The sequence below is a fragment of the Ahaetulla prasina genome, chromosome 2, assembly GCF_028640845.1.
Source record: "Ahaetulla prasina isolate Xishuangbanna chromosome 2, ASM2864084v1, whole genome shotgun sequence".
Lineage (NCBI taxonomy): Eukaryota > Metazoa > Chordata > Lepidosauria > Squamata > Colubridae > Ahaetulla > Ahaetulla prasina.
In genome coordinates this window covers 26,094,585-26,108,712 of record NC_080540.1, presented here as the reverse complement: position 1 = coordinate 26,108,712, position 14,128 = coordinate 26,094,585, and the positions used below count along the sequence as shown (strand labels likewise).

General features: G+C 45.4%; 1 protein-coding gene across 1 annotated transcript in view; it reads left to right on the top strand.

Annotated features, from left to right (window-relative positions):
- LOC131193413 (zinc finger protein 208-like) overlaps positions 1-14,128 on the top strand; it is a 47,141-nt gene that overhangs the window by 1,127 nt on the left and 31,886 nt on the right. The window contains 1 exon segment of the mRNA XM_058173527.1: positions 81-1,312. Within this exon segment, the coding sequence (XP_058029510.1) occupies positions 81-1,312 (1,232 nt within the window).

The window sequence follows — 14,128 nt, the reverse complement described above, 5'->3', positions numbered from 1 at the left end:
GATGAGAGGGTTCATCAATGCAGGGAGGGTAGAACGAGGTTTCCTTGGAGCAAGGAACCAAATTCCAGGGAAAAAAGCCCCACTGGGAATAATTCATGTAAATGCCTGGAATGTGGAAAGAGCTTCCGCTCTGCAACTCATCTCACTTTTCACAATAGGATCCATACAGGGGAAAAGCCATATCATTGCACGGTGTGTGGAAAGACCTTCACCCAAAATGGCAATTTCAATAAACATAAGAGGATCCACACTGGAGAGAAGCCATGTAAATGCACAGAGTGTGGAAAATGCTTCAGGACCTCCGGTGAACTTACTTGCCATAAGAGGATTCACACAGGGGAGAAACCCTATGAATGCTTGGAGTGTGGAAAAAGGTTCCCCAGAAGTTGCGCTCTAACCTCACATAAAAGGATGCATAAAGGGGAGAAACCTTATAAATGCCAGCACTGTGGAAAGAGCTTCAGTCAAAAAGGTCACCTTAAGTCACATGAGATGATCCACACGGGGGAAAAACCATTTCAATGCACGGAGTGCGGAAAGAGCTTCCATTACTCTTCACACCTTACTTCCCATCACAGAATCCACACGGGAGAGAAGCCCTTTCAATGCCTGCAGTGTGGAAAGCGCTTTGCCAATTCTGGTGGCCTTCATGCCCATGAACTGACCCACACAGGGGAGAAACCGTACAAATGCCTGGAGTGTGGAAAGAGCTTCGGTAAACCCAGCCACCTAACTTCTCATAGAAATATCCACACTGGAGAGAAACCCTATCAATGCTCTGAATGTGGGAAGTGCTTCAGTCAAACAAGTAACCTTAATACCCATAAAAGGATCCACACAGGGGAAAAGCCCTATAAGTGCATCGAATGTGGTAAACGCTTCACCGACTCAGGGGCCCTCGTCCGCCACAAAAGGATGCACTCTGGAGAGAAACCATTTGAATGCAAGGAATGTGGAAAAAGCTTCAGTCAAAAAAAAACTTTCATAATACATTACAGAATCCACACTGGGGAGAAGCCATACAAATGCACGGCATGCGAAAAGAGCTTCAGTGATCCTCAAGAACTTGCTTCCCATGAAAGGATCCACACTGGGGAAAAACCCTATAAATGTCTGGTGTGTGGAAAGGGCTGTAGGACCACCAGTGATCTTAGTTCCCATAAGCGGACCCACACAGGTGAAAAGCCCTATCAATGCTCTGAATGTGGGAAGTGCTTCAGTCAAACAAGTAACCTTAATAGCCATAGAAGAATGCACTCGGGAGAGAAACCATATAAATGTATGGAGTGTGGAAAGTGCTATACACATAGCAGTGGTCTTAATTACCATAGGAGGATACACACAGGTGAGAAACCACGTAAATGAGTTGAATGCAAAAAAAGTAACTACTTAGAATCAGTCATGTAACATCCGTAGAAACATTCACCCACTGAAGAAGCTTCGCAGCCTGAAGGCTGAAAGGCAAAAGATGGCTTCCATTAAATATATCAAACCTGGAAAGAGCTGTATTTAAAATATTTCCCTTATTTTTCTTGCAAAAGGATTGGCTCATTGGAGAAAGTAGGTAAATGTGTCAAGGTTATGAAAGTGTTTTGGTGCCTCTTGATTGCTTATTCCCATAAAATGATTTACCTGGAAGAAAACATATAAATACACTGAATGTGGAAAGTGTTTCTGAATTAGCAGACACCTTACTTTCCATAAAAAGGCAATATAGATGAAGGGAGTCTTAATAGAGCTTTAGGGTGAAAGGTATCCTTCTCATTAGAGCAGCGGTTCTCAACCTGTGGGTCGGGACCCCGTTGGGGGTCGAATGACGATTGGCCAGGGGTCGCCTAAGATCATCGGAAATATGGGAAATATACTTGAGAGTCGAAGAATCGCGCTCCAATGGTTGACTCCACAAGCCAGCTGCAGGCTCTTCAAATCGCTAGCCGAATTCGGCTTCAGGCGCGATGAATTTAAAAAGAGAGAAATCTTTGCTCTGATGTCTCCCTCTCAAGCCAGCTGCAATCACTCCCAATCGGTAGCCTAATCTGGTTTCAGGTGCCATAAACTTAATAGGGGAGGAGTCTCTGCTTTAATGCCTCACTTCTCAAGGCAATCGCAAGCAGTTCAGATCGCTAGCCAATACGGCTTCAGGCGCGATAAATTCAAAACGAAAATAATTTTACGGTTGGGGGTCGTCACATCATGGGGAATTATATTAAAGGGGTCACAGCACTATAAAAGTTGAGAACCACTGCATTAGAGAATCCACGTAGAAGGGAAATAATATACATGCATGACATGCTGGAAACTTCAGAACCGAAGCAACTATAATTCCTATGGGAAAATACATATTGGGGAGGAACCATGTGTCGTGAGCGCAGAAGTGTATGAGTGCACAATCATTCATCTTGTACCCTGTAAGAAGATGAAATTTTATAAATTCAAGAAGCGTGAAAAGTGCCTTAAAAGAGCAGAATCTTTTGTATAAAGAGACGTATAAAGGGTAGAATTATACGAATCAACTGAGTGTGCAGAAGGATTAAGGGCCTCTGGTGGCTCAACAGACTAAGCAGTCTGTTATTAACACAGCTGCTTGCAATTACTGCAGGTTCTAGTCCCACCAGGTCCAAGGTTGACTCATACTTCCATCCTTTATAAGGTAGGTAAAATGAGGACCCAGATTGTTGGGGGCAATAAAAGTTGACTTTGTATATAATATACAAATGGATGAAGACTATTGCTTAACACAGTGTAAGCCGCCCTGAGTTCTTCGGAGAAGGGCGGGATATAAATTCAAAATAAAATTTAAAAAAAATTAAAACATCTACACAGGTAGCCCTTGACTTACGACAATGGAGCCCAACGTTTCTGTCACTAAATGAAACTCGTTAAGTGAGTTTTGCCCCCATTTCATGACCTTTCTTGCCACAGTTGCTAAGTGAATCATTGCAGTTGTTAAATTAATCAAACGGTTGTTAAGCGAATTTGGCTTCCCCACTGATTTTGCTTCTTGGAAGGTCGCTAAAGGGGATCACGGACACAGCAACTGTCATAGTTATGAGTCAGTTGCCAAATGTCCGAATTTTGATCACATGACCAATGTGAAAGCTGGTCATAAGTCACCTTTTCCATTGTAACATTGGACGTTCACTAAACGAACTGTCGTAAGTCAAGGTCCGCCTGTAGTCCTGATCCGTTGATCATAATGTGCTGATAACAAATGGAAGATTGGAACAAACAGTTCCACGTGGTGAGGACAAGGGAGAGAAGTACTGATGTGCTTGGAAGGGATAAAGGAGAGCACATACAGGTAAGACTTTCTAACAGTTAGCCTACAAGCTGAAATTCTTAGCATTTATCCATACTGTTCACCAAATCTAGCCTTTCTTGGAAGGCTCAACATTGCAATAATGCTCTTTTGAGCACTAGAGGCATTAGAGCTTGTTCCAGGACTCTGCATTCTGCACTTCCTTTGCATCCTGATGCTTAGCTTAAAAGTGAGAATTATCTAAATAGGCTAGAACTCCCTGATTATTTTTACTTCAGCCTTTGTCCTCTATGACCACTTTCTCTTTCTTTCATACTTGACGAGGCTCGGGCGATTGTCCTCCACTCAATTCCTCATAAAATGGATGCTCCCACACATTCCTGCATTAATAGTAGTACTTGCTCAATAGTAGTTCCTGTGAGAGGGATCTTGGAATCCTAGTGGATAACCATTTAGATATGAGCCAGCAGTGTGCAGCAGCTGCTAAAAAAGCCAACACAGTTCTGGGCTGCATAAACAGGGATGGAATCAAGATCATGTGAAGTGTTAGTGCCACTTTATAATGCCTTGGTAAGGCCACACTTGGAATATTGCATTCAGTTTTGGTCGCCACGATGTAAAAAAGATGTTGAGACTCTAGAAAGAGTGCAGAGAAGAGCAACAAAGACAATTATGGGACTGGAGGCTAAAACATATGAAGAACAGTTGCAGGAACGCGGTATGTCTAGTTTAATGAAAAGAAGGACTAGGGGAGACATGATAGCAGCGTTCCAATATCTCAGGGGCTGCCACAAAGAAGAGGGAGTCGGGCTGTTCTCCAAAGCACCTGAGGGTAGAACAAGAAGCAATGGGTGGAAACTGATGAAGGAAAGAAGCAACTTAGAACTAAGGAGAAATTTCCTGACAGTTAGAACAATCAATAAGTGGAACGACTTGCCTGCAGAAATTGTGAATGCTCCAACACTGGAAATGTTTAAGAAGATGTTGGATAACCATCTGTCTGAGATGGTATAGGGTTTCCTGCCTGGGCAGGGGGTTGGACTAGAAGGCCTCCAAGGTCCCTTCCAACTCTGTTGTTATATTATATTATATTATATTATATTATATTATATTATATTATTTATTTATTTATTATTTATTATTTATTTATTTATTTATTTTGTACCGCCTATCTCCTAGGGACTCAGGGCGGTTCACAGGCAAATAAAAAAGTACATATAAATACAGAATAAAATATCAATTAAAAAACTTATTCTACACAGCCAAATAATTAAAAAAGAACAATATAAATAATAAAGCCCATTAAAACCAATATAAATTTAAAATCTAGTCCAGTCCTGCACAGATGAATAGATATGTTTTAAGCTCGCGGCGGAAGGTTCGGAGATCCGGAAGTTGACGAAGTCCTGGGGGGAGTTCGTTCCAGAGGGTGGGAGCCCCCACAGAGAAGGCCCTTCCCCTGGGTGTCGCCAAACGACACTGTCTAGCAGACGGCACCCTGAGGAGTCCCTCTCTGTGAGAGCGCACGGGTCGGTGAGAGGTATTCGGTAGCAGCAGGCGGTCCCGTAAGTAGCCTGGCCCTATACCATGGAGCGCTTTAAAGTTAGTTACTAAAACCTTGAAGCACACCCGGAAGGCCACAGGTAGCCAGTGCAGTCTGCGCAGGAGAGGTGTCACATGGGAGCCACGAGGGGCTCCCTCTATCACCCGCGCAGCCGCATTCTGAACTAACTGTAGCCTCCGGATGCCCTTCAAGGGGAGCCCCATGTAGAGAGCATTGCAGTAATCCAGACGAGACGTCACGTGTTGTGTCTTGCCCGCCCTCAGAGCAGCCGGGGCCTTCTTACCTGCTCCCGCACACTGAGGAATGTATGCCTCCCGGTCCCAGTCCTGGCTCCATGCCCACACAAACTGCAGAAGGAGAATCTCCCTGCCCCAGCCCTGACTCCATGCCCAGGCAAACGGAGCAGCTAGACCCCTCCCCCTCCTCCACAGCAGGTGAGCCTGAGGAGGGTTTATTACCAACAGCTGATTGGTGTGACCCTCGCATCAGAAGATTGGAGAGGCGGAGGCTACAGAGGGAAGGGAGGGGCAGGCCTTAATGAGTGCTGAGTCATGGAGCCACACCCCATGGCCTATATAAAGGATCTACTTTCTGGCAGTCTCTGAGTCAGGCAAAAGTCAAACTTATCTTGCTGAAGTCACTTACTGGTCTCCTGCCTGCTCTGAGGACTTTGCTAGGACTTTGGGCAGAGCTGCAGAGGCACGCCTGATTCGGATTTCCCGGACCCAGCCGTCAGCGGAGGAGTGGGACACGACATCACGAGGGCGTGAGTGACCGTGCATAGGGCATCCCGGTCTAGAAAGGGGCGCAACTGGCGAACCAGGCGAACCTGGTAAAAAGCTCTCCTGGAGACGGCCGTCAAATGATCTTCAAAAGACAGCCGTTCATCCAGGAGGACGCCCAAGTTGCGCACCCTCTCCATCGGGGCCAATGACTCGCCCCCAACAGTCAGCCACAGACTTAGCTGACTGTACCGGGATGCCGGCATCCACAGCCACTCTGTCTTGGAGGGATTGAGCTTGAGCCTGTTTCTCCCCATCCAGACCCGTACGGCTTCCAGACACCGGGACAGCACTTCGATAGCTTCATTATATATTTGTTATATATTAAAATAGGTTTTTTTCAGAACTGCCACCATATGTTTGAGCTCCACATTCGCTAGCTGTCAGTCCGCCATGGACGGGGTGTGTGTGCGGGGGTGGCAGAGGTGGGAATGCTCAAAGGAAATGAAAGGAATGTGCCTCAGTGAAAGTGCCTCTCAGCAGTGGTGAAATCCTCTGTGGATTGCTACCAGTTTGCTGCCTGTGCATGCTCTGCGTGCATGCACAGTGCGCGCCAAACATGTGCTTCGCATGGAAAAAGAAGATTTCACTAGATAAGTAGAACAGTGAGGGGTGGAGGAACAGCTGTGCCAAGTGATTTAGCTTCCCTATAAACCACACGGCTCAGCTGATTGTCGGAAATACCAGTTCAGACAAGCTGGTAGCTTTTTTTAACTACCAGTTCGCCAGAACTGGTTGCTTTTTTTTTTTTTTTACTACCGGTTCATTCGAACCGGTAGTTTTTAATCACTACTGGTTCGCCCGAACCGGTAGCATTTCACCCCTGCTTCTCAGTGACAAACTTCGAGGTCGTTGCCCTGGGAAAAGGCTGCAGCTGCAAGAAAGTTATTTCGGAAACTACTTATTTGAATATGATTAGACAATACGGAGTGGGGGGAGCAAAGGGAAGGGATAAAGAGGAAAAAGTTAACTGGGAATGTTCTGACAGCTAGGTTTTCCAATAGTGGTTTGCCATTGCTTCCTTTCTAGGGATGAGAGGAAATGACTGGCCCAGGGTCACTCAGCTGGCTTTATGCCCAAAGTTGGACTAGAACTCATGGTCTCCCAGTTTCTAGCCTGATGCCTCAACATCAAACTGTTTCTCTATTCCCACTTAAAAGGTAAAGGTTCCCCTCGCACATACGTGCTAGTCATTGCCGACTCTAGGGGGTGGTGCTCATCTCCGTTTCAAAGCCGAAGAGCCAGCGCTGTCCGAAGACGTCTCTGTGGTCATGTGGCCGGCATGACTCAATGCCAAAGGCGCACGGAACGCTGTTACCTTCCCAGCAAGGTGGTCCCTATTTTTTCTACTTGCATTTTTAGGTGCTTTTGAAACTGCTAGGTTGGCAGAAGCTGGGACAAGTAACGGGAGCTCACCCCGTTACACGGCAGCATTAGGGATTTGAACCGCTGAGCTGCCGACCTTTCGATCGACAAGCTCAATGTCCTAGCCCCTGAGTCACCGCATCCCCTTAGGAATGAAAATTTGAGACTTAGGAATGTGAAAATTTGAGACCATGTTGTGTATTGGGTGACTGGACTGAGATCCAGCTCTATAAGTTTTTTTGTTTTAATTTGTATTTAGGAATCCCATCCACATCAGAGATTCTCTGAAGAGGGTTTGAACCATTCCTTATTGATATAGTAGAAGGCTTCCTAAGTTAGAAAAAGAAACTATAGTTTGAACACTGCCGATTAATAAGAGGGTTCCCCAGGGTAAAACTTCATTCTGCTTCCAAAGTTTTATTGTTGCAGTATCTATAAGGAGACTTCCCCTCTTCTCCATATTCTGGAGGGGCCAGGGTTTTCTAATAAAGATATGCAAGGCAGGAATGCCAGGTCATGGAAAATAGCTCAGATTTATGATAAAATGATCTATTTAAAGCAGTGGATCCCAACTTTTTGGGCACCAGGGACTGGGTCTGTGGAGAGAGGTTTTTGTGCAGCCCGGAGATGGTGTGGTTTCACATGCTGTCTGTATCCTGTGGATGGGGCTTTGCTTGTTTGGGCTACTGGCATGCCACGGACCGGTGCCGGACTAGAGACCCCCTTGATTTAAAGGAAACCCTGTCTCCTGATCATTACATGGAAATCTCCACATAGCTTTCTTGGACAGGAAATGGAAGCAGGTGGCCGTCAAGAATTCGTCAAAATCCTTTTGATTTCCCCAGTTCTGCTTGGATTACTTGCTGATGTCTTAACCAACTCTGTTTCAATTCAAAATCATAGCAGGTGGGGCAGATGCTGTGTTCTACTGCAACAAAGGGGGAAGATAGCTATGGTTGACAAACCATACTCAACAAGTCATCCTTAATGGTGCTATAATATCAACATGTGGGACGCAGTGGCTCAGGGGCTAGGACGTTGAGCTTGTCGATCGAAAGGTCGGCAGCTCGGCGGTTCGAATCCCTAGTGCTGCCATGTAACGGGGTGAGCTCCCGTTACTTGTCCCAGCTTCTGCCAACCTAGCAGTTTTGAAAGCATGTAAAAAATGCAAGTAGAAAAAATAGGGACCACCTTTGGTGGGAAGGTAACAGCATTCCGTGCGCCTTTGGCGTTGAGTCATGCCGGCCACATGACCACGGAGACATCTTCGGACAGCGCTGGCTCTTCGGCTTTGAAACGGAGATGAGCACCGCCCCCTAGAGTCAGCAACGACTAGCACGTATGTGCGAGGGGAACCTTTACCTTTATATCAACATGGAGAGAAGTAAACAGTGGGGTGCCACAGAGTTGTCTCAGGCCCAGTACTCTTCAATATCTTCATAAATGACTTAGATCATTTATGACCATCAAATTTGTAGACTACACTAAGCTGGCAGGAATAGCCAACTCCCCAGAAGACGAGCTCCGTATCCAAAAAGATCCTGGCAGAGTTGAACAATGGGCCCTAGGCAACGACATGAAATTTAATGTGGAGAAAAGCAAGGTTTTACCCTTAGGCAGGAAAAACCAAAGGTACAAGTGCAGATTAGGCAAAACCTGGCTCAAAAAACAGTAACTGCGAGAGAGACTTTGGTGTCCTAGTGGACGATCACTTAAATATGAGCCAGAAGTGTGCAGCAGCGGCCCAAAAACCTAATACAATCCTTAGCTGTATAAACCGAGGCATAGAATAAAAATCACGTGAAGTATTAGTCTAACTTTTTAAAGCCTTAGTAAGGCCACACCTGGAATACTGCATCCAGTTTTGGTTACCACGTTACAAAAAAGATGTTGAGACTTTAGAAAAAGTGCAAAGAAAAGCAATTAAGATGATTAAAAGCCTGGAGACTAAAACAGATGAAGAACGCTTGCAGGATTTGGGTTTGGCTAACCTAGAAAAAAGGGCTAGAGGGGACATGATAGCAGTATTTTGATATTTGTGGGGCTGCCACAAAGAAGAGGGGCTCAATTTATTTTCCAAATCACCAGAAGGCAAGGAAAGGCTAGAATAGAATAGAATAGAATAGAATAGAATAGAATAGAATAGAATAGAATAGAATAGAATAGAATAGAATAGAATTTTTTATTGGCCAAGTGTGATTGGACACACAAGGAATTTGTCTTGGTGCGTATGCTCTCAGTGTACATAAAAGAAAAGATACCTTCATCAAGGTACAACATTTACAACACAAATGATGGTCAATATATCAATATAAATCATAAGGATTGCCAGCAACAAAGTTATAGTCATACAGTCATAAGTGGAAAGAGATTGGTGATGGGAACTATGAGACGATTAATAGTAGTGCAGATTCAGTAAATAGTTTGACAGTGTTGAGGGAATTATTTGTTTAGCAGAGTGATGGCCTTCGGGAAAAAACTGTTCATGTGTCTAGTTGTTCTGGTGTGCAGTGCTCTATAGCGTCCTTTTGAGGGTAGGAGTTGAAACAGTTTATGTCCTGGATGTGAGGGATCTGTAAATATTTTCACGGCCCTCTTCCTGATTCATGCAGTATACAGGTCCTCAAAGGCAGGTGGGTAGCAATTATTTTTTCTGCAGTTCTAATTATCCTCTGAAGTCTGTGTTTTTCTTGTTGGGTTGCAGAACCAAACCAGACAGTTATAGAGGTGCAAATAACAGACTCAATAATTCCTCTGTAGAACTGAATCAGCAGCAATGGAAGGATCAACAATGGATGGAAGTTAATCAAGGACAGAGACAAGTGACTGTCCAGTCTCTTCTTAAAAACCTTCAGCGATGAAGCATCCACAATTTCTGAAGGCAAAGTGATCCACGGGTTCATTGTCCTCACTGTTAGGAAGTCTCTCCTGGAACTAAGGAGAAACTTCCTAAGAGTGAGGACAATTAACCTGTGGAACACCTTGCCTTCAGAAGTTGTGGATGCTTCATCGCTGAAGGTTTTTAAGAAGAGACTGGACAGTCACTTGTCTGAAATAAGGTCTCCTGCTTGAGCAAGGGGTCGGACTAGAAGACCTCGAACGTCCCTTCCAGATTCTGTTCTGATTAAGATGAACCTTTGCAATTCAAACTAGAGGCAGCCACAGCAAGGAGAGGTAAGAGGTTTGCACGGGCTTTCTTTGCAGTATTTTTTTGTGTGTTTCTGTTAGGAAAGTGATTATATTTTTGGCAGTAATTTGTTCTCCAAGCTTGTTTCAATTTAGTTTCTGAACGTTTTATTACCAGACTAGGTAATATCAAGATTGTCTTGTCCTATTTCTCCTTAGTTTATAAATGTCTTGTGTGCCAGTGTAGTCAGTTGGTCGTTTGTTTGGAGCTATATTTAAATTCTGAGCAGCTGATTGGTTCTCTTGTTGATTGGTTGTTCTGGTTTATTATATATTCATATGCTGGATTTAGATCAACGTCATTTAGTGCATGTATGTTCATAGAAAAGCTCAGCTATGCCACCAAAGCCTGGGGTGGTGATCGTTTAAAGCAGGGGTCTCCAACCTTGGCAACTTTAAGACTTGTGGACCTCAACTCCCAGAAGAAGAAGAAGGAGGAGGAGGAGGAGGAGGAGGAGGAGGAGAAGGAGGAGGAGGAGGAGGAGGAGGAGGAGGAGGAAGAAGAAGAAGAAGAAGAAGAAGAAGAAGAAGAAGAAGAAGAAGAAGAAGAAGAAGAAGAAGAAGAAGAAGAAGAAGAAGAAGAAGAAGAAGAAGAAGAAGAAGAAGAAGAAGAAGAAGAAGAAGAAGAAGAAGAAGAAGAAGAATTTAATTTCTATACCGCCCTTCTCCCGAAGGACTCAGGGCGGTTTACAGCCAAGTAAAAACACAATAAAACATACAATATACAGTTAAAAACCCGTTTAAAAAACCTATTCAATTTGGCCCATTAATTAAAATACACATTAAAACCATAAAAACCCAATTAAAATTACTAATAGTTTTATGCCAGTCCTGCACGGAAGAATAAGTACGTCTTCAGCTTGCGGCGAAAGGTCCGGAGGTCAGGGAGCTGTCGAAGTCATGGGGGAAGCTCATTCCAGAGGGTAGGTGCCCCCACAGAGAAGGCTCTCCCCCTGGGGGTCGCCAGCCGACATTGTTTGGCTGACGGCACCCTGAGGAGGCCCTCCCTATGGGAGCGCACAGTTCGATGGGAGGCAAACGGTGGCAGCAGGCGGTCCTGTAAATACCCCGGTCCTGAGCCATGATGACCAAGATGATGACCAAGACCATGAATTGCACCCGGAAGACCACAGGCAGCCAGTGCAGCTGGCTGAGGAATTCTGGGACCGGCCGAGGAATTCTGGGAGCTGAAGTCCACAAGTCTTAAAGTTGTCAAGATTGGAGACCCCTGGTTTAAAGAGGATCAACTTTGCCTAGTGGCATTGAATGTAAACGTCAGCATCCATGTGTACATTAGTTCTTGCTAGGGAAAGTCAGCAGGTTATATTGTGCAGAGTTTTGAATTTAAGGCGAAACTGACCTAGATCCAGCATGTGAATATTTAAGAAACCAGACCATTTGAACAACCAATCAACAAGAGAACCAATCAGCTGCTCAGAATTTAAATATAGCTCCAAACAAACAGATAAACAAACAAACTACCAACTGACCACACAAGACATTTATAAGCTAAGGAGAAGAGGACTAGAGGTGGGATGCAGCCTGTTTGGACTGGTTCGGGTGAACCGATAGCAGCGACTGTGGCTAACCAACCTCCCGGACGTAACGCCGTCCTATTTAGCCACATTTTTGAGGCCGGGCACATGCATGGAAGGCGAGAGCGTGCAAGCAAAGTGAGCGTGTGTGTGGCACACCGGTGGTATTTCAAACCCACTGCTGAATAGGACCAAACAATCCTGCTGTTGTGTCTTGCCCGCTCTCACCGCAGCCGGGGCCTTCTTATCTGCTTCCAAACGCTGAGGAATGTCCTAGTATGCCTCCCAGCCCCAGCCCTGGCTCCATGCCCAGACAGGCTGAGGAGGAGGAAGCACCTCCCGGCCCCAGCCCTGGCTCCATGCCCAGGCAAACGGAGCAATTAGACCCCTCCCCCTCCCCCACAGCATGTGAGCCTGAGGGAGGTCAATTACCAACAGCTGCCGACTGAAGTGACCCTCGCTTCAGAAGAATTGATAGGCGGCAGCGTCAGAAGGAAGGGAGGGGCAGGCCTGAATAAGTGCTGAGTCATGGAGCCACACCCCATGGCCTATATAAAGGATCTGCTTTCTGACATTCTCTGAGTCAGGCAAAGTCGAACATATCTTGCTGAAGTCACTTTCTGGTCTCCTGCCTGCCTTGAGGACTTTGCTAGGACTTTGGCAGAGCTGCAAAGGCACGCCTGATTTGGATTTCCCTGACCCGGCCGTCAGCAGAAGAGTGGGACACGACACCTGCTGATGATGTTACTTAGTCTGGTAAGGAAACGTTCAGAAACTAAATTGAAACAAGCTTGTTGTTGTTAGTTGGGAAGTTGTGTCCGACCCATCACGATCCCATGGACAACATTCCTCCAGGCCTTCCTGTCCTCTACCATCCTTTGGAGTCCATTTCAGCTCACGCCGACTGATTCAGTGACTCCATCCAGCCACCTCCTTCTCTGCTGTCCCCTTCTTCTTTTGCCCTCAATCTTTCCCAGCATTAGGCTCTTCTCCAGGGAGTCCTTCCTTCTCATTAGGTGGCCAAAGTATTTGAGTTTCCTTTTCAGGATCTGGCCTTCTAAAGAGCAGTCAGGGTTGAACTCCTCTAGGACTGACCGGTTGGATCGCCTTGCAGTCCAAGGGACTCGCAGGAGTCTTCTCAAAAACAAGCTTGGAAACAAGAAAGAAGCTTGGAGAGTGCCAAAAGTCTAAAATCAGAGCTACAAGTATTTTCTATCATGTCCCAAGTTCTCAGCTGCGCTGTAGGAAGATCATTTGGGGGGGGGGGGACAAAAATCCAAACTTTACCCCCTTCAAACTCTTAACCTCCCGGACGATCACGTCGGGCGCCCACTTCCCTTTGCTTAACATAACATAATAACAGAGTTGGAAGGGACCTTGGAGGTCTTCTAGTCCAACCCTCTGCCCAGGCAGGAAACCCTTACACCATTTCAGACAAATGGCTATCCAACATTTTCTTAAAAATTTCCAGTGTTGGAGCATTCACAACTTCTGCAGGCAAGTCGTTCCACTTATTGATTGTTCTCACTGTCAGGAAATTTCTCCTTAGTTCTAAATTGCTTCTCTCCTTGATTAGTTTCTTCTTGTTCTACCCTCAGGTGCTTTGGAGAATAGTTTGACTCCCTCTTCTTTGTGGCAACTCCTGAGATATTGGAACACTATAAACCTAATTTTATGCAGCTTCTTTTCTAAAAACTCTACACTACTAACTACAGCATACAAAACATTTGCCAGACCTATTCTTGAATACAGCTCATCCGTCTGGAATCCATACCACATCTCTGACATAAATACAATAGAACGCGTCCAGAAATATTTTACTAGAAGAGTTCTTCGCTCCTCCGAAAACAACAAAATACCTTATACCACCAGGCTTGAAATCCTGGGATTAGAAAACTTACAACTCCGTCGACTTCGACATGACCTGTGTTTAACACACAAAATCATCTATTGCAATATCCTTCCTATAAAAGACTACTTCAGCTTCAATCGCAATATTACAAGAGCAAAAAATAGATTCAAGCTAAATGTCAACCGCTTCAAACTTGATTGCAGAAAATATGACTTCTGCAACAAAGTTGTTAATGCTTGGAACTCATTACCTGACTCCACAGTCTCTACTCAAAACTGTCAACTATTGACCTCACCCCATTCCTAAGAGGACTATAAGGGGCGTGCATAAGAGCACAAAAGATAGAGGGAGCCCCTCGTGGCTCCCATGTTACACCACTCCTGCACAGACTGCACTGGCTACCTGTGGCCTTTCGGGTGCGCTTCAAGGTCTTGGTTACCATCTTTAAAGCGCTCCATGACATAGGGCCGGGTTATTTACGGGACCGCCTACTGCCACCGATCGCCTCCCACCGACCCGTACGCTCTCACAGAGAGGGACTCCTTAGGGTGCCGTCCGCCAGGCAGTGTTGACTGGCGACACCCA